This window comes from Vicugna pacos, chromosome 2 (genome assembly GCF_048564905.1).
Source record: "Vicugna pacos chromosome 2, VicPac4, whole genome shotgun sequence".
Taxonomy (NCBI): Eukaryota; Metazoa; Chordata; class Mammalia; order Artiodactyla; family Camelidae; genus Vicugna; species Vicugna pacos.
The window spans coordinates 12,448,228-12,469,219 of record NC_132988.1 but is presented as its reverse complement, the minus strand read 5'-3'; the positions used below and the strand labels follow the sequence as shown (position 1 = coordinate 12,469,219).

Genomic DNA, 20,992 nt, shown 5'->3' with positions numbered 1-20,992 from the left:
ATAACCTCGGAAAACAGAAGCCATGATCAGTCTCATCTAACCCTGGAACTCTTGGGAGGAAGGGTTAGGACAGGGAGTTAGCTAACACAGTAAACCATAGAACAGAGGGCAGTAGACATTTCTGCTAAGGGGGAGAAAACCTGTGCACTGAGAGTTTAATGTACCACTGGATAAAGAATTATAAGGCATAGTTTTGCAACAGTGTTACTGGAGTTTACAGATTGTGTTTCATCAGTTATCTTCTTTTCAAAACAGGACTGCCCTTTTTTCCCTCATAGCATGCTTTTTTTTTTAAACCTACTTGTCAGTGATTTGTTGAAACCCATCCCAGTGAGTCAGAAAAATAAAGTCTATTCTTCCACCTCCACTTACTTTCGTGTTTGTCTTTCCTTCTCTCACTCCCTCCCCAGTGCCCACGCCCCCGTATTTCTGATAGTGCTTCTCTTTCTCAGCTGGTAGTTGCTTTCATGACAAGCATTTCCAAGCTATTACAAAGTCATAAAATTATACTTCACAAGCCTAGTGAAAGGCCAAGGCAGGTATACTTTCCTGCTTGTTACTCTTCTGGCTTTTTACTTCCTGGAAAAAAAATCCGTGATGGGCAGGGAAAGCATATCATTATACCTTTTTGAATAGTTGGGAGTAAAGAAAGTAGTTAGTGCTTTACGTACTAGTGGTGGGAGGCATCTTACCAGGGAATGATTTTGTTCCAGCTTTTCATTACATGTTTAAGGCAAGCCACTGCCCCAGTGTTGTTGGACACTTAACCTCTATTTTATAGAATTACTGGGAGAGCCAATAATTACTTTGAAAGACTTAACAACTGTAAATATATTAAAACTAATAACTTATTTTAACTAGAAATTACCTCATTAAAAAAATTACCTCAGTGTTTCTGGTAAAAAGATACCTAATCTAAATTTGATTTGGAAAAAAGTTCATTTGGTAGAAATGAGGTACTTTTTTATCATTTTGATGACTATGAAGTAATACCTCAAAGTTTTTCAGTCAGTAACTTTGTGAGTAGTATTTATCTTCTATTGATACATGCTGTGTCCACAGGAGAAAGTTTTCAGTGTCATCCACTTGACATTATCTATCAGTCCTCCTCTTAAATTTCTCTTACCCAGTTTCTGTTTAAAACCCCAGCTTGACTCTCTGTGTTAGTAGTCAGTACTGAAGTTTGCTTTTGCCCTTTAACAATTAAAACATTGTGTGGCATATTTTGGGTCACTCACCAGATGCTGCTGTAGTGGTTTTGCTTGTGTCTGATCTGGGTTGCTCATTATTTGGCAGATCTTTATGAAAGTTCTCTGTAACTGAGTTCATGGTGATTTGGTATGTTTCTAAATTACTGTAATTGTTCCTGATGTTAGGTTCTGAAAATTTGTCAGATTTGTTGTCATCCCATGGCAGGAAATGTTACCTCTGTCTTCTGTTGCTCCTGTTTTAAATCTGCTTTTCTATTGTGTTTTATTTATCCTTAGAGCCACTTTAAATCTTTTCTCAGTTAGGAGATACATGCATAAATAGTTCAGTATAGATTTTTTTCCTGCTCTGTAATTATGGAAAGATTATGTGGAAGTTTTTTATTGTTTGAATTTAATATTGCATTATTCTTCATAATTTTGGAAAGAATTAATTTGTATTTCTTTCATCTGTTCCTATCTTTGTGTTAGATCCTTGCTCTGAGATATTTAAACGCAGCTTCAGGGCCAGAGACAAAATAGGAGGCTGAAGTATTTCTTTTCTACCCTTCCTTTAAATGATCTGTTATGCCTTTTTTTGTTTGTTTCAAACTTTGTTTGAAAGCTTTGTAAAATGTTTATTGCCTTATGAGTAAAGGCAGATTAGAACAGGTGAAAGAACGTGGACTAGTCTTAGAATAAGACACTCCCGAGTTCCCCAAATCCCAGCCTATCTGCTTCCTAGCTGTCTAAAACTTCGGCGAGTTGCTTAACTTTGAGTGTGTGTGTGTGTGGTTTTTTTTTTTAACTATAACTTGAAGAGAACAGAGACTGCACAGAGCAGATATAAAGGTTACATAGTGTGTGTCACATCACAAAAGTGAGTGTCACCCACCGTATCGAAGAATAATCTACCAAAAATGCTTAACTGTGTCTTTGATTCTGTATGCTCATCACTTACGACTTCATAGCATAAATGTAGAAGTACACTGAAAAAGTGTAATGACCCTAAAATATTTCCTTCAACATTTTGGCTTTGTGCCCCTTCTGCTAAAAGTGGGGTTTGACCTTTTCCCCCGTGTAACTTTCTTCATCTCTCTCCCTAAGCCACTTCTAGTTGAGAAACCAGAATCTTTCCTAGACCGACCTTTCTAAAGCCAGACAGCCTGGTAAAAGTGAACCTGATAAACAAGCCAAATAACTTAAAATAACAATTTTCAAGTCTTGTTAAAACTGCTATATATAGTGACAACAACATAGTCATTACCAGGATTGCAAAAGTTAGTTATCTTTAAAATTGTATTAAACTGCTTCTCTAATGTTACTGAAATTTCCCTCTATTGGTAATGATTTGTATTTAGTTCTATCTTCAGGTAACCAAAGCCTCCTGAAGATTCTTTGTAGCCTATCAGTCAGAGCCGCACTGAACATACTACATGAGCACATATCCTAGGACAGATTCACACTACTCAAAAATAGGTAGAAAATAAAGTATTCTAAATCTTTAATTCATTTAATTTAGAAGGTATATTCATGTTGAAATTGATTTATTCATTAATTTTAATTTAGCTTTATTTTTGATTTAGTAATGGTTTGATTGGATGAAAGAGTCGACTTACCATTCTTATTTAAATTTGTGTCTGATTTTGAGGCTATGCTACCAGAGCTAAAACTTGTACTAGAATTACACTTACTTGTCAGTGCTAATAGAAAAACGAGGTAAGGTACCTTTTTTGGTATAAAACAACTTCTGAGACAAAAATGGCAATGAGATTTTATACTTTATTTCCGTAATTATAGTTGAAAAGCTGCGACTCCCCAGAGGCTTTCTTTATGCCAGGAACTTCTCTGAAGTGTGGGCACTTTAAAAGGCTTTGCACATCAACCTGCTCACAGTTACCAAGAGAATGTTTCTGTGAAAATGAGTATTGTATCATTCTGTTGTGAAAACTAGAATTCAGTCCTAAAAAGCATCCTCCTTCCTTTATTTCCCATGGATTAAGTTTCACTCGGGGGTGAGGGACCATTTTAAATACAGCTAATGCCCCGGTTCTGAGGCTTGTTAGTGACAGGAAGAGCTGTGTGGCTGTGTTAGGTGTGTCAGTTGTCAGGGAGTGGGGAATGCAGACCTGTGTTGACATCAGTAGGGTTAGCTAAAAATGGTCTGATGCCCTTCCTTCCCACTTTCCTCCTGATTCTCCAGCTTCCTGGGCTTTGTAACAGCTCTCTGCAGTTCCAGTACATGACTCAAATCCTGGGCTCTTTTATTGTTTCCTCTAATTCTAAAACACTGAGAATTCAAATTCAAATTCTAATTTTTTTGTGGCCCAAAGAACAGTAATTAGCTAGAACCTATTTCTGAAAATTAGAATTTCACACTAGAAATACAGAAGCCCTTTAGTTGCTCTGTAATTCCAGGAGCCAAGGATCATCTGAAATTGGAAAATAAGAAAGACCAAGTAATACTAGTAGAACAAGGTGGAAAATTACTTTGTGACTCAAGTGTGAAAGCCTTAAAAAAAAAACAACTCAAAATCGAGAAGAGTATTATAAACTGGTAGCTAAACTTTCAGCTGAATTTATTACATCTCTAATGGAAGTGCCAGTTTCTGTCCTTATAAATAAATAGAAATCATGTTTTTCTATTGAAAGAAAACCTTTCAACAGAAAGGCTTTTTAAGAACCATTTGAGTTTCCAAATATGTGTATACTTCTAGTTAGAAAGCAGTTTTCTCAGAAAATTTTAATAGAAGGAAACCATAAAAATTATCTTAATCTCAGTTTCTTCATTGTGCAAGTGGGAAAAGAGTTCACCTAGTAAACTGGGGGCAGAAATGGGAATTGAGCCCAGTTTTCCTTTATCTTTCATTCTCCTCTAGCTAATCAGCCTCCTCCTGCAGTTAACAAGAGTCTCTATAGGCAGAGGAAAAGATTATCTATTTAATGGACAGAGAAAGTAGAAAATTAATAAATGGTGTTATTTGTGGTAGATTTGCTTTCTTCCTACTTTGGAAAATGCCATTTTAGAGAAGGAAATTTTACTTAAGTGAAACTTTGCGAAACTTCAAAATGCATCACATACCAGTTCGTAAGGATTTGTGACATCCTGTTTTAGGGACAGGAGTTTTCCTTGAATTCTCTGAGGTCTGTTCCTTTAGACTCTTCAAGCAAAGTGCATGTCTTAATAATAAGCAGAAGTAATTTATGGCTTTAGAGAGAATTAGAAGCTAGAAAGTTTATTTGAAATTTTCTAATTTAGTTTTATTTTTAAATTTATCAATTTATTTATAGTCTTTATTTTTATACTACATTTGAAATGAGTCATGAAGCTTTATTATTTTCCTCTTCTTTGTGTTTTTTTTAAAAAATGACATTGATATACACACAAAATAATATATATAATGCATATGTAAGTTGAGCATAATAATATATATAATGAGTATCTGTGACCCCACCACGCAACCCAAGAACTAGATCATGACCAAAATTTGTTTCCATCTTTCTGTTCCTTCCCTAGCCCATCCTCTTACTTCCCTCTTACCTTACATTTTATTTATTCGTTCTACTGTTAAAGGACATTCGCATCGTTTCTGTGTTTGCTGTGAGTGTTCCTGATCATGCCTTATAGCGCATTGTGAGTTTCAACTTGATAAGATTAAGCCAGATTGTTTTCCAAATTGTTTTCCAGTATGAATGTAGCAATTTACATTCCCACCAGCAATGTATGCAAGTTGTCTTTGATCTGCATTCTCTGTAAATGAAGTGAGTTAAATGGTATTTTTGTTCTTTTATTTTCTTCATTATTTATGGTCACATGTGTTTCTTCTAGTGTAAAATGCCAATTTGAGCCTTAGCCCGTACTTCTACTGGGTTAATTTGTTTTTTTCTTACTGATTTGTAGGAATTCTTTATATATTTTTACACTAATCCTTTTTTTTGGTTATTTGTTACAGATATCTTCTGCCATTTGTGGTTTATGATATTACCCTCTTTACAATGGTTTTTGACAAACCAAATCTCTTAATTTCAATTAAATTATCAATCTTTTATTTTATTGTTAATACCTTTTATGTCCTATTTAAGAAATCTTTTCCAATCCAACATTTTAAGATATTGGATATACAATATTTTCTTTTAAAATTTTTAGGGGTTTTTGAGGGGGTTGGAGGTTTTTTGGTTTTTTGGTTTTTGTTTTTGTTGTTTTGTTTTGTTATTAGCTTTTCACAATTCCAAATCTACCTGGAGCTGGTTTATTGTATTGCACTTGGCCCTTGACATCTGCGGGTTCCGAATCCACGGGTTCCACATCCACGGGTTCCACATCCACAGATTCAGCCAGCTGTACATCAGAATTCTCTGTTGGTTGAATACGTGGATGTGGAACCTTTGGCTACAGAGGACCGACTGTACTGAGCCGTTTTATTTTAGGGACTTGAGCATCCTCAGGTTTTGGTATCTGCAGGGGTCCTGGAACCTGAACCAATTGTATGTGAATTAGGAATCCAGTTTTCCCCCCAGGTAGATAACCGGTTTCCCAGCACCACTGTTCTCCCCCCACAGCTTTATTGAGGTATAATTTGATGGATAATAACTGCACATATTTAAGGTGTACAATTTGACAAGTTTTGACACATGTAGATGCTTATGAAATCATCACCAAAACAAGATAGTATGTATGTTCATCACCTCCCCAAATTTCCTCAAGCCCCTTTGTAATCCAAACCCTCATTTCCAGACAACCACTGATTTGCTTTCTGTTACTATAGATTTGTTTGCATGTTCTAAATTTTATATAAATGGAATCAAATAGTTTATACTCTTTGTTTTCTGCTTACTTTCACTGCACAAGTTTTGTGATTCATCCATGCTGTGTTTATCAGTTGTTCATTTGTTTTGTTGCTGAGTAGTGCTCCATTGTATGGAAATACTACAGTTTACCTGTTCACCTACTGATAGACATTTGGGCTGTAGGCTGTTAATACAAGTGAACTACTGTGAACATCTGTGTACAAGTCTTTGTGTGGACATACACTTTGATTCCACTCCACTCACTACTCAGTTGTGGAATAGTGGGTTGTATGTATACCTACACATGGGAGTAGTAGGTGCATGCTTAACTTTTTAAGAAACTGAAAAACTTTTCCAAGATGGTTGTACCATTTGACATCCCCACCAATAGTATATGAGAGGTCAGTCTGTTCCACATCCTCACCAATAAGGTATGGTGAATCTTTAATTTTAGCCATTCTGGTGAATGTGTCGTGGTGTCTCATGGTTTAAATTGGAATTTCCCTAATAACTAAAAATGTTGGTCATCTTTCCACATGCTTATTTGCCTACCATCTGTACGTGTGTGTGTGTGTATGTATGTGTGTGTATATATATATATATATATATATATATATATAAAATACTTTTTTTATGAAATGCCTGTTCAGTTTTTTTCTCCATTTTTTTTGGTTGGGCTGTTTGTCATCGTCTTCTTATTTTGTAAGAACTTTTCATATATTCTGGCATCAGGTTCTTTGTCTGATATGTTTTGCAAATCTTTTCTCCCAATATGTGGCTTGCCTATTCATTTTTATAACTGTGCTTTGAAAAGTATTTTAATCTTGATGAAGTCCTATTTATTAACTTTTTGTAATATATTCTTTGTGTGAATTATTTAAAAATTTTTGCCAAGCCCAAGATTGTTGAGACTTTCTCCTGTGTTTTCCTCTAGAAGGTTTATGGCTTTTAGCCATGTAAATGTAGATATTTAGGCCTGTGATCCCTTTCAGGCTAAGTTCTGTATAAATTGTGAAGTATTAAGGGTCATAACTTAATCCTTGGGTGTCTTTTCTGTCTCCTCTCTTGATGAGCTCTTTCTAGTCCTGTGGCTTTGACTGTCAGCTGCATGTTGTTGTGTGTTGACCCCTAGTTTACATTTCCAGCCTAGACTGCCATGCTGAATGATCCAATCTCAGAAATACTGTGACCTGTTCAGCACTTCCATGTGCATGCCTGATAGGCATCTCAGACTTCACTTGTCCAAAGCTGAGCTCCTGATACCCACCTTTCCCCTCTCACACTCTTTGCCACATCAGTATATGGCAGCTTCATTCTTTCAGTTGCTCGGGGCCAAAGTCTTGGCATCCTGTTTGTTCTCTTTCTCTCACACCTTGCATCTTGATCCATCTGTCAGCACATCCCATACACAAGAATCCCACCTCTTCTCCCTGCTTCCTCTGTTAGCACCAGAGTCAGGCCACCATTGCCTCACCTGGTGGGTTGCTGCTGAGGTATCCTGACAGGTCTCCATCTTTCCCCCTCTTGCATATTTATAGCTTAAGTTAGTTACTGTCAGTTTTCTGCTCAGGATCTTCTAGTACCTTCTCATCTCACTCAGCAAAGTAGCCAGAGTCTTTCTGATGACCTCTGAGTTCCTACGCCGTCTAGTCCCCGTTACCCATCTGACCACATCTCCCACCAGACCCTTACTCAGTCTGTTCCACGCACACTGCCCACTCAGGACCTTAGTGCTTGCTGTTTCCTGTCTGGGACGTTCCTCTTCTAAGTGTCTTAAAGTTCATTTCCTCACTTCCTTCGGGTCTTTATTCAGATGTCACCTTAATGAGACCTCGTCTAGCCTTCCTATTTACATTGCATCCGCTCTTCTGCGCGGACATCTCCTGTCCCCCATTGCTGCTTTGTTTTTCTCTGTAACAAGTGTCATCGTCTAACATACTGTATAGTTTATTTATCTTGTTTCTCTTTATCCCCTCAATAGAATATAAGGTTCTTGACAGCAGAGTTGTCTTTTTTGTTGATTGCTTGCATTCCAGCCCCTAGAGTAGTGCCTTACACCAGACCCAGGGTAATATTTACTGAATGAATGTAAGTAACATTTTAGGTGTTTTTTTTTTTTTCTCTGAATCTGCAGTGGGGTTGCCTGTGGTTCATCAGAACACTGAAAAATGCAGAGCCTCAGTGAAGTTGTGATATAGACAAGACTTTTATCTTTCATAACCTTTCCCTTTTTTTAATAATGAAAAAATATATTAAGCACATTCAAAAGAATGTTTAACATACAGGCAAAATATAAAGAGTAACAACAACAAAAACCAGCAACCACGTTCCTACCACCCAGGTTAAGAAACAAAACTATCGATACTTCTGAAGCCTCCTCTGTGCTTTCCCTTACCTCATTTTCCCCCTTCTGCTCTGTCCATAACCCCTATTCTGAATTTTACTTATTGTTCCTACTGGTTTTCTTTATAATTTCACCACATATGACTGTATCATTCAGTTACATGTGTTTTTGAACTTTATATAAATGGGATCCTACTGCGGGTGTTTGTTTCCTCTTTTGTTCTGTCTGGTCTTCCTGAGGTTCTTCCATGATGACACATGGAGGTGCCGTTCATTTATCTTCACTCCTATACCGCATCCCCGTCACATGAAGAGACCACAGTTTATTTATCGATTCTCCTGTAAATACAAATTTTGGTTAGTTTTTTTGTTTTCTTGATGCTAAAAGCAGTACTGCTGTGAACATAATTGTACATGTCTCATGGGACATGTGCAAGCTTCTCTAGGGCACATTGTTATGAGCTAATTTGCTGTTCCATAGGATACATGCATCTTTCATTTTACTAGCTAATGTACAACAAAGATAGTTGTACAAATGTATGCACCAATCAGCAGTGTACAAGAGTTCTCATTGTTTTAAGTTTTCCTAATGTAGCGGGCATAAAATAGCATCCCACATCAGTTTTCATTTGCATTTTCCTGTTTCCTGTTGAGGCTGGATGTCTTTTCAAATTTAATTGGTCACTCCTGTTTCCTGCTGTGTAAAATGCCCACCCATGTTATTTGCTCTTTTTTAATTAGGTAGTTGGTTTGCAGGAGTTCGTCACATTTTCTAGAGACAGACTTTTAGTCAGTACCTGTAATGCAGATACCTTTATCCAGTTTGTAACTTGTCTTTTCACTATCCTTGTGTGAATAGAAATTCTAAGTTAAAAAATATTTATTTATTTATTTTTATTATTTGGGGGGGTAATTAGGTTTATTTATTTATTTATGTTTAGAGGGAGTACTGGGGCATGAACCCAGCACCTCCTGCATGCTGAGCATGCACTCTACCATTGAGCTATGCCCTCCCCAGAAATTCTATATTTTAAAGTAATTTAATTTGCCGATCTTTTCCTTATAGTTTATGATTTTTTTTATTTTTAAGAAATTCTTTCATAGCTAGGGTCATCTGGAAACTTTTCCATCTTTCTGTTAAAACATACTGTCCTCAGAGCTCTCCTTTGACCAGTCCCTGACAGTGTGTACTCTGGAAGAGATCTGAAACTCAGTCACGCTGACAGAGGTGTGACTGAGAACAGGTCAAGTTCAGAAAATATTTTTATGTAAATAGGAATCAAGTGAGAGCTAGCCTGTAATGTTTTATTTTATTTTACTTATTTTTTGCTAGCTATTACTTTAATTGACTCTAGTGTCTTACAGGAAAGAGATTTGGTCCTAAAATCAAACTCCACTCATGTAAGGAGAGCCCTGGTTAAACCTTAATTAGCATAATCTGACCTTTCCTGAGTAGATGCTGATATAAAAAATCAGTTTATCATTTAAAAGCTTGTTTTAAAAGTGATTGCAATGCAAAACTTTTATGTCTAGACCTAAAGAAGTCAATATGAATTAATGAAATTCTGTGTTAAGAATGTTTAAACAAATTTTTTTGTAATATTATTAACTTGAATGGTGCTAACCAATGCATAATTTGGAAGAAATTAAGTGCTATCTTAGTGCTTGAAAAATGTGTTCATTTTAGAAGCACAAAATGATGGGGTTGTAAAGGGACCCTTAAAGGTTCTTCTGAGGTGATCTGTCAGGCAGAGGAATTCCTTCTGCGGCATCTCTGTCCTTGGACTGAAGACCATATCAAGGCAGGCAGCGTTGATAAACCAACTGTGCCCATGCAGTCTTGTCAGCAGAATTTATTTGCTTAGCACAAACCTTTTTTTCATTGTTCTAAGGTAAACTTCACATTAGTTTCTATCTTTGAAAAGGAAAAAACCCTGTTTCTTGTCTCACTCACAACACGTCTCACTTTGACATCAGTTGTGTAGGGTTTTTTCCCCGCACAGACCAGTTCCCTGATTTTCCAAAGACTGGCTGGATGTTCTGCAGTTCGGTTCAGTTCTGACACTGTGGGCCTCCCTCACCACCACCTTCAGACACCATTCGAAAGTCCAGGTTGCCACCTAAGCTTCCAACCAACTGCGAATAAACCGAAGTTTCCCACGACCCCCTCCTTAGGTTCAGTCATTTGCTGGAGCACTCATAGAGCTCTGGAAACAGCTTACTCATTAGATTTCAGGTTTATTACAAAAAATATTAAAGGATACAGATGAAGAGGTCATAGGGCAAGGTCGGAAGGGTCCTAAACACAAAAGCTTCTGTCCCTGTGGGGTTTGGGGTGCACCACCCTCCGGGCTTGTGGATATGTTAACCAACCCAAAAGCTGTCCAAACCCCATACTTAAGGGATTTTTATGGAGGCTTCATTATGTAGGCATGGTTGATTAAATGACTGTCCAGAGGCTGGGTCGTGAGGGTGAAAATTTCCACCTTCCAATCACAGTTTAGTTCCCCTGGCAACCAGCCCCTAAGCTATGGTTATCTAGGGGCTTTCCAAATATCCCCTCACTAGCATAAAGTCAGATGTGGTAGAAGAGGACTTGCTGTGAATAACAAAAGACAATCCTTCCACCTTTATAGCTCTGGGACTATTTCAGGAGCAGAACCAGAGACCCAATATTATAACAAAAGATACTACCTTGGCTCTTATCACTTAGGAAATTAACAAGGGTTTTGGGAGCTCTGTGCCTAGACCAAGTGTATATTTATTATAAATCACAATCTTACTTCTTTCAAGTTCCATATCAGTGGGTTATAAATAAATGAGAGTTTATTTTACTGAGAAAAGTCAATGTCATCTGAAAATTTAACAAATAGGTAAACTTAGATTCATTGAAATCTAATGAGTCCTTATTCTGTATCAGTGTTCTAGGTAGTACCTCGTTCCATTTAACCCTGACAGCGGCACTGCAAATTCAGTTTGGTAATGTCATCCTTGATGCCAATGAAATTAGAAGTAGCCTGTGCCTGGTGTGGAGACAGAAAGAGAAGGGGGTAAGGGCACAGCCATTAAACGAATGACATAGCCATTGAGAGTATGATGTAAACTGGTTAGAACCAACTCAGCCCAAGATGGCAGAAGATTCACTTCCAGCAGACCTTAAGCCTCATAGGCTCATTGTAGTACATTAGTTGCTAAGGACATGTCAGGTGCCATGACAGTTCCTAACCATAAAAGGCCAAGAATGGGGTGGGGGCAATTCCTGGAAATCCCTGCCCCTTCCCCAAAATAGTTGGAATAACCCTCCCACTTATTAGCATATGAAATTACCCAGCCCATGAAAATCTAACCACACCCACACCCCAGGCCTTCTAAGACAGACCTGCTATCTGCCTATGGAATGTGTATCTCGCCAAATAAACCTGCTTTTACTGTACTGTGGCTCACTCTTGAATTCTTTCCTTTGCAAGCCAAGGACCCTAACTTGGTGGCCCGTTCCAGGGACTCTCTGGAGACCTGGGACATGACTGTCCTCTCACGCCCCGTTCTCCTGCAGCAGTATCACAGAGAAAACTAAGAAGTGGTAACTAAGACTGGCATGCAGACCTCCTGATTCCAGGGTCTTTCTGGTAATTTCTATAAAGAAACAGTACTAGCAATAGGAATACTTTACTAATGCCCTAGATTAATAACAAATAACAGATTTGGGGAGGCTGTGACCAGTATCAAACTCTGTCTAATGCAACTCTTCCCAGAAAATTGGAGGTAAAAGTTCTCCAAGATACTATATTACATTTACTCCTAACCTGCAGTTAGGTCTTGGGGCTGGTTAGTAGCAGTTTTGCCTGGCTTGTGTGAGTCTCTGTTCCCTAGCTGCTTTCCATCTCAATTTCTCTCATGTATCTGAACCATCCAGCTTATTAGCCTTTCTTCCTGCTAAGCTTGTCCTCCCCGCCTTGATTTTCCTCCTTTTCACTGCTCACTGAACCCTCATTCATTCCTAGGAAACTACATTCTTGACCTTTTTCATAGATGTACCTCTTACCTTCTGCTGCATAACAAAACACCGACAGCTTTAGGAGCCTGGAACAACAATGATTTATTTCCCACAAGTGCGTAGGTTGGGTAGGTGGGTTCTTCCAGTTTCACTTTGATGCTGGGCACTGAGAGCAGCTGGAATGGCTGGGCCTCTGTCCCTGGAGACTTTTCAGCCCAAAGGAGGCCAGATGGGGCTTCTTCACAAGATGGCGGCAGTAGTCCCCCAGGGCAGGCACTTGCTTATCAAGCCTCATTTTTTAATAGTACAGGCCAAGCTCATTTTCATTGTGGAAGCCTCCCCTAAGGGTGTGGATATGGAAAGGGGTAACTGGGGCCATTATTGTAACAGTCATTATAATAGAATACTGTGCTCACCTCCTGTTTGCCTTCTAGAAACCTGCTTGTCCTGTGATTATCCTGTTTTCTTAATAATTGCCCCTGGGTGGAGGTTCACCATCCTTTGAAATACTCCCCTCATCTCAGAACTAGACGGCAGGGGAGTTAGAGTTCTCCCATCCCAGTGTTCTCCTTCATCCTTTCTTGAGAAAATTCTCTTCTCCCCTACCTACCCATTTATCACATTAATCATCATTTCTGCTGGCCTCTGCCTTACTTACCTTTGTATTCCTGTATCCCAGGTGCAGTGCCTAACACATTGGTTACATGTTTGTTGTCCTTGGACCTGGCACCAGAGGTTTTCATTTAGGAAGGTTGCAGGCCTTAAATGTCTGACCAGATAAGTTCAAGATAATTCTTTTTAGTTTTTACAGACACTTTTTAGTTGTCGTCATTTCATGCTATCTGTTCCTCTTAAACTGTATCCCTGCCAGAAACATTCTGATCTTTGTCAGAGAAAGAGGAAAGAATCCTTTTTATTTTTCAAACAACTAGGTGAATCTGGCAGCTCCAGATGCCCTAAATGTTAACCCAGCTTCTTCTCTAGGCTTGAGTTATTCATTCCCTGGGGTCAATACTTAGTTTCTGGCTTACCTCTCTCCTTCCTTTTCCATCCCCTAAGAATGTGAGCTCATGAGGAGACACCTAGAACAGTGCCTGGCACGCAGAAGGTCCTTCATGAATATCTGCTGAATGAGTAAATGAATGGAATTAAAAGTTATCTGAGATACTTTAAATAAAAATCTGTTACTGAAAGTGTACATAGTGCAATCCATTTATGTTTTAAAATTTTGTATATAAACCTAGAAACTTTGTCAAAGGATACACGAGAAAATGTTAACAGTGATTCTCTCGGGTCAGAGGAGAATAAATGCATGGATCAGGAGATTTTACTTGCAATCTTGAGCATATGCTGTTTTTATAATATTTTAATTTTAAAAATAAAAAACTTTACAAATCAAGAATATCCCATATAAATATTAGTGTTATTTCCTTTATAGAGGTCGATGAACGGAGAAATGGCCAGAGAGACTATGCGTGTGTGTTTATAGTGAATACAGATTTCATACCCTGTATAAAATGTTATATCCTATTTTTTCACTTAGCATCGTGTATCAGATGTCTTTACATCATTAAAAATTATTAAAGCTCAGTTTTAATGAATATTGCATTGGATGGCTATATAAGAGTTTATTTTATACTTTATTATTGAACATTTTGCAATTACAAATAACACCGCAGGAAACATTTCATTCGTAAAATCTTTGTGATGCTTTGCTGATTTCTTTAAAAGAGTCATAGATACAGTGTTACTTGGTTAAAATATACTCTTGATATCATTCAAAGTAATAAGCAATTGAAAATAACTGAGAGGAATCTGAGTAAATTGGCTTTCTGGGCAACACTTGCCACCACTCCTTCAATCTTTGCAGAGAACTGCAGTGCTTAAAAGTATCCCGCCTACTTAGTTTTACATAAAGTGTAGCCTGAATGATGTCCATACTTGCTGTATAGCATAGATCATGTAGTTATTATTTAGATGTAATTTTCCTCTCTTCAACATTTGATTTTGAATGCACTTCATTTGAAGGGAGACCTAATGATATTCTTAATTAAGGTATGCTCAGTAATGTCTGAAAAGGGTTAAGAGAGTACATATTTAGCTTCTTAAACTGATCTATTCCCTCAGAGAAGTTAGAAACTCAACAAAGACTCAGTGACTGCAAAGCAATGTACAACTGGTGTGTGTGCAATACTTTGTCAGAACAGCTTTTCCTGAGGAGAGAGACGCTCTTTCATGAAGACATGTAATAAATCACTTTATATTTCATTGTCGTCGGTGTTAACGCTTGGTCTTGTAACTCTGCCCTGTTCACAGGTTAAAGTGTTGCACAATCAGCTGGTCCTTTTCCACAATGCCATTGCCGCCTACTTTGCTGGGAATCAGAAGCAGCTTGAACAGACACTTAAACAGTTCCATATCAAATTGAAAACCCCTGGAGTGGATGCCCCATCTTGGCTTGAAGAACAGTAAAATCACACCTGGGGGAACAAAGAAAGTCAGATTGTTATATTTCCAAATAAACCTAGTAAGAATTAAGCGGAAGGCGGGGGAAGAGGAAAAGGGTGACAACCATTGTAGTGATTCTTGCACAAACAGCTTTAATTTTTCCCTTTTCATACTTTAACAATTGAACTGTTAAATTTGATGGGAAGGTGGGTAGTTTTAATGTAAACATAATTTCTATAATCTGAACACAGTAATTTTCCTTTTTGAGAAATCTTTTTGTATTGTGAGGGTTGATGGCTATTTCTGTAGTTTGAAAACACCTAATATAGATTTGCACTGACAAGACAAAAATTCAAGGTTTTTGGTCCTGCAACCGAGGACCTGTTGTAACTTTTCCAAAGGGAGGTTTACACGATTTGTATCAACATCAGATATTTTATATATGAATATATTAAACATCTTTAAGAGATTCATTTTCATGTATTGTCTTAAAGAAAAAAGAAACTATTTTGCAGAGTAAAATTATATGGTGTTCCTGCAGCATCCGCACAGAGGTGGCAGCTCTAATGAATGACTGACTGGCTTGTGGAGTTGTGGCAAATACCTTTTTAAAAGTAAATCTGTACCATTGTAATTTTGCTGAGACTTTTCCTTAAAGACGCAGGAATCACACTGTCATTTCTGAGGCTCCTGAGCTTATGAATTTGTGTCACCCAGAGTCATGGAATGGTTATGTTAGCAATTTCTTTGATTCATAATGAAACGTGCTTAAAGAATTTTTTTTGACAGGTAGACTTGAGAACAGAAATTCCTGATGGTTTCTAGAGTAGAAATCTGTGCTTAGAAAGCTAGTTTTTTGGGTAAATTCCATTTTGACAGAAGTGAATTCCTAGATAGCTTTCATTGACTTCCATATGTAACAATACCGGTTAAGCCTTAAATCACAGCTACGTGCCTTCTCAGATGCAGTAATTCTCATTCAACCAGTGTACATAAGTCCATAAAGAAAGCCCCTTTCAGATAATGTTCGATGCATCTGTTCCTTCCTTGGAAAGGAGCGCTGTGCATAAGTGTTGAGTTTCTTTGTGTTTGTTAAACCACATTGAAGGTTTATGGAGAAATCAACTTTTGAATTTGCTGTTTGGTTTTTCTTCATTCCTTTTGCGGAGTGAGGACTCCTGTTCGTCTGAGTAAAGGAAAGGTGACGTGGGTCCGTGTGGTGGTAGCAAGAAGGAAGGGGCTGGGGAAGCCAATACTGTTTCAGTTGCTCAGCACCGTTGGTTTTGTGTTCTGTGGTTGGCCTGTCTGCTGTGAGGTTTTATCACTAATGTAATCCTTTTAAAATATAAGTTCTGTTGATTTTTGTCATAGACATAAATTAATATTTTGAGAGGTATCGCTTCACCTGTTCATTTCTTTTGTGTTGAAATGAAGTACTTAAAATTACTGTTAATACATGAACTTTGTGGACTGTAAGATTTGTTATATATGTTCAAATGCCATTTAGCTGGCTTTTTAATTAATATGCCTGTTTTCAGTGCTTAATACAATGTATGTGACTGTAAATCATAAACCTATTTTAAATCATTCCCTCCTGTATATTTGTACTCTGAGAGAGCCTTATTTTATTCTTCCAGCAGAATTACTACTTGTGATAGTTCATTTACATTCCCCAGAATGTGCCTCTGGTGTGAATTTTGTATTCTTATTAAAAGTGTTTGCTGCAGTACCTCCTTTCCCTGGCTCTTCATGATTTAAAGTAAGAAGTAACTAGTTGGAAAAGCATGTGATTTGTCATTAAAAACAATGACAAAAAATGGTGCACTGAGAACACTGAGACTGTTACTGAAGCTTATCCCATAGAGTGAAACTAGAAGTTTCCTTAGAGACTTTTTTTTAGGCTCTGAGTTTAAGGCCCTTTTTTTTTTTTTTTAATACAGATGAAGACACAAAGGACCAAAAACCTATTAAACTGTCTTAGTCAACCCCCATCTCCAAATGTAATGCCAAATGGGAATTTGCAACTAAATGTATGAATTCCCCTTTAAATCCTGCCATTTCAACTGCATGATTAAATCAGTGTGTCGAGAGTGTCATTTCTTCTCTAAAGCACTATGTCTAAATGCCTTCTCAATTGAAAAACACAGTCCACCCCCAAATAGATTCATATTAGATATATTTCAAAGTATATACAATCCACTGATCTTAATGTGTTCTGAAAAAGAAATCATGTAAACCCAGAAAGGACTATATAAAGTAAAATTATGCATATTGAAAAGCTAAAGATAAATCTTTTAATCATGGGACTGTTATTTTGAAAAATAAAGGATCTACCTTTTGTGCTCAGTCTCTACCCTCCACTGAAGATGACTGTAGGTGTGAAAAATAAAAGCAGATTATCTAAATTGCAAGTTCAGTGCAACATTTGTGTATAATTTGTACTCATTTTTGTGAAGTACTAAGAATTCCTGCATTTTGTCATAATATTCCTTAATATCTTTTGCCACTAGCTCTTTTCTCGAACCTTCCTGTTGCCTACAAGAGTTGAGACCATCCAAGATCCTTCATCACTCAATTCTAACCAAAGGCTTTTTTTTTTAATTATTCACCCTGTAAGATTGCAAATTTTTATTTGGCTAAGACTATTCAGTTGTAAATAGGCTATTTTCTGATCAGAAGTCCAGTTATATTTTTCATTAGTTCAAAGCTTTTCCAAGGGCCACAGGTCCTAAACTATTTTTACAACATAGCAAGACCTGTTAAAATAGAATGACAATGCAAACAACTTTCGTCTTTTAAGGACTTTCATTAAATTCTATTCTGTGTTCCCACTTGAAGGTTTCCTGCTCAACAGGTTTCCTGACATAAATGAGTCTTTATAATCAAGTGCCAAGTGTTTCTCCTAATGTGCAGAAAACTATGACATTCAGCTTTGTTTTTATGAAATAAAGGTTAGCTCTTAGCAGTTGATGTGTGTTAAGTGAGAACTATTTGTTATTCTGGTCCTAACTCTGCTGCGGAAAGAGGAGACTCCAGATGAGCAAGGGAAGTTAGACCCAGTCTGACAACCATCACTGTTCCTTAATTGACTGACAATTGATAACGCCATCAGAGCTGGTGAATGTCCGTGACATTTTTACAAATGAAACTTCCAGTAAAAATAATCATAGTAATTAAGCCAAAATTTGTTTTGTTTGGGCTCGAGCTAGGCTTTGCCATAAGCATCCTCTGGCAAAGATTGTAAGCTTTCTGCAACCGTGGTTTATCACGAGTTGCTGATTCACTGGAAAGATGAAAGAAGAACAAGATACCACTTCATTGATCTTAGACACAAAAGTAACTTTCCTTAACAGACTTTTGCTTTGCTACAAGTGTGTGTTTGTATAAATATCTTAGGGATCAAATGTACACCACACTGGCACAGGGGGTAGGAGGGAAGAGGGTGGGGGGTGGGAGGGGTTGGGGTGAGGGGTGAGGGGTACATATAGGGAAGTAAAATGTAACCCGTACTAGTCTTCACTACATCTTAGAGCTTTGATTATTGAAGTTTTAAAGAAAAAGCAAACTCACTGTTAAAAAAAAAAGGAGTGGAAGATACTACAGGGTAGGGTGAGGGAAGGTAACTTTCATCCCGTTGGCTTTGCTGGAAAGTTTTAAAACTATGAAATTTTTAGAATAATGACTTAAGTCCTCAAATTATTTTTATATATGTGACTTGACTTTGATCCTCCCCCTAAATGATTTATAATTCCATATTAGGAAGCTTTTTATGAAAAACTACCCAAAGTTTTAGGCAGATAATTATACCTCTTTCCTTTGACGAGTATATATATACTTATTATGGCTAGACTCTAAGCTCTTGAGAAGGGCACAGTGTATGCTTTTGATTCACCCTGAGTCCTCAACTCCTTGCATAGTTCTTAGCTCACAAGAGCTGTGTATTAAAAATGTGTCCAGTTTTTGATAGAAAGTTAAAATGCAGAAAAGCATTTGATGATTGCACCACCATTTCATTTGAGTTACAAAGGAGTCGGTACATTTGTAACTTACTCTAAATCTATGTCAGAGTGCTACCTAAGTTACTAGGATGTTTACAGATGAATCACCATTTTTTTTTAACCTAGAGATATTGGCAAACAGAAAAATTACCATTTTGCAGTCCCTACTTAAATATTGATTCACATAGGGATCTCCAGTGGATGCTAAAGTCATTAGTGATTGTAAGAAAACAGATTATGTCCATAATACAAAGTATTACCCCACAGATGACTCAGTGTGAACGAGAAGGTGCCATTCATCAGAGTTTTGGGCTCACCATCTAACACGAGTGATCAAAGTTAGCATCGCTAATAACCTGACAGTCATGTACCTCCAGAAATGATGCAGTAGAAGTTACGCAACATCACTCGTGAGATATTCCTGCTGGGAAGATTGTTATCAGGCCTTTTGCTTTAAATTCCAGTGAACAGAAAATACCGGGGCGGGCAGGTAAAGAACAAATTAAATGAAAACATGAGGAATTAATTGGACAAACCCAGACTCTTGGACAGTCTGCAAGATAATTGGTGTGGTTTCTTCAAAAAGTCACAAAAGAAAAAAAAAAATTTAGAAATTTGTTATAAAATAAAAGAGACTTTATAATTCAAAAAATAGCTGTATAAAACATTTGGGAAACAACTGAGTAATTTGTGTATTTGATACAAGTAGGGGCTTCTTGTTAATTTTTTTAGGTGTGATTGTGGTGTTGTAGAGGAATAGCCTAGGAGATGCATGCGTAAAAAATATTTAAAAGTAAAGTGGTGTGATGTCTGCAGTTTACTTTTAAATGGTTCAGCAAAAATATATACATTCATATATTTGCTCACATGTTTGGAGAGAAAGCTGGGGGCAAGAGAAAAGGAAGGAGAGAGAGGGATCTTCAGGTAATCATGGCCCTATGTTAGCAATTCAAATAGGTAGTGGATGCGTGGGGTTTCATTGTACAAGTCTTTTAACTTTTCCTTTTTTGAAATTTTTCATAATAAAAATGAGAAAGGAAATAACTAGGATATTTGGTCCAGAAATGCAGGTAGGATCCTGCTGTCTTCCCTCTTGCCCAGGGTGGCAATCAGGGACTTCTTTTGTTTACGGTGACATCACCTGCTGCAGCCCTGCAGCTATCAGAACCCCTCCACCAGCATGTGAGAGAATCTGCTTTGCACTTGGAAGCACAGAAATTCAAGAAAATGTAAAGTTGAACAGTTTTCTGTTTGTCAGTGAAGATCACAGAAACAGGACATTTGAAGAAGCAGAAATAGTTTAGGATATGAGACCAGTTAGAAAAAGTCATGTAGGCAAACATGCATCCACTAAGCTAGATTTTACTTTCTCCTTTTTCTCCTCAACTTTCTAAATGGCTATTTGAAACTATACAGGCAGTTAAAACCCCAAATAAAACTCTAACTTTATGTTAGCGTACTACCAGTTATTCTTGTCTCAATTTTTTCTCCTTTTCCTTTAGTCATATATAAGCATACATGCTACTCTGTACTACTTTCTAGATTTCTTAAAACTTAGCTGCTTATAGCTTCACTTACTATAACAACTTAGACTGTTTAAAATAAGTTATATTTGTACACTGGTAATTTTTAATAACTTATTTTCAATCTGAAAAGATATTTTAAGAACTGGACAAATTTCCCTAATTCACACTTGCAAAATTGATAAAATAACTTAACTCTTTAAAGAACTCCCCAAATAAATAATGGATGTTTACATTGTTCTCCAAGTCTCTGTTTCCAGTTCCCTCACCCCTACCTTCGGTCAGAACAAGGAAAATCCTGTGGATTAAAATTTTCCAACTAGTTTACATCAGTCATAGAAGCAGGGGGGAAAAAAAAAAGCCCAGATGATGTTTTGAGAATTGAGTTTTTACCATGGCAACGGTTACTATATAATCACTGGTAATACTAGGTGAGTTGGAAAAAAAACAAATCTGTGTAGGTTCGAAAGGTCATGAGTATTTGCTGAACACACCGGTCAACATGCCTTTCTTCACCTGACTCCACTAACACCCTCAAGAGGGTCAGAGAGTCCCTGAAGTGGCTCCAGCAATTCCTCCTTGGGCTGGTGTTGGCCACCAGAGAAGGCCTGGCTTTTAATTTGTCATTTAGATTTTCCCCATGGTATATATGGCCTTTTGGGAAAAAAAAAAAAAACAGTCTGTCTTCAGATTCTCTAAACTTTGAAACAG

The 20,992-nt window shown here is 37.4% G+C and overlaps 1 protein-coding gene across 5 annotated transcripts in view; it reads left to right on the top strand.

Moving 5' to 3' along the window:
- The window catches only part of ARFIP1 (ARF interacting protein 1), a 111,303-nt gene extending 94,814 nt beyond the window's left edge, over positions 1–16,489 (top strand). For all 5 annotated transcript variants that reach the window (XM_006213165.4, XM_006213166.4, XM_031692646.2 and 2 more), the window contains one exon: positions 14,629–16,489. In XM_006213165.4, coding sequence (XP_006213227.1) covers positions 14,629–14,784 — 156 coding nt within the window. In that variant the 3' untranslated portion in view covers positions 14,785–16,489. The remainder of the gene's footprint in view (positions 1–14,628) is intronic.
- The last annotated feature ends 4,503 nt before the right edge of the window (positions 16,490–20,992 follow it).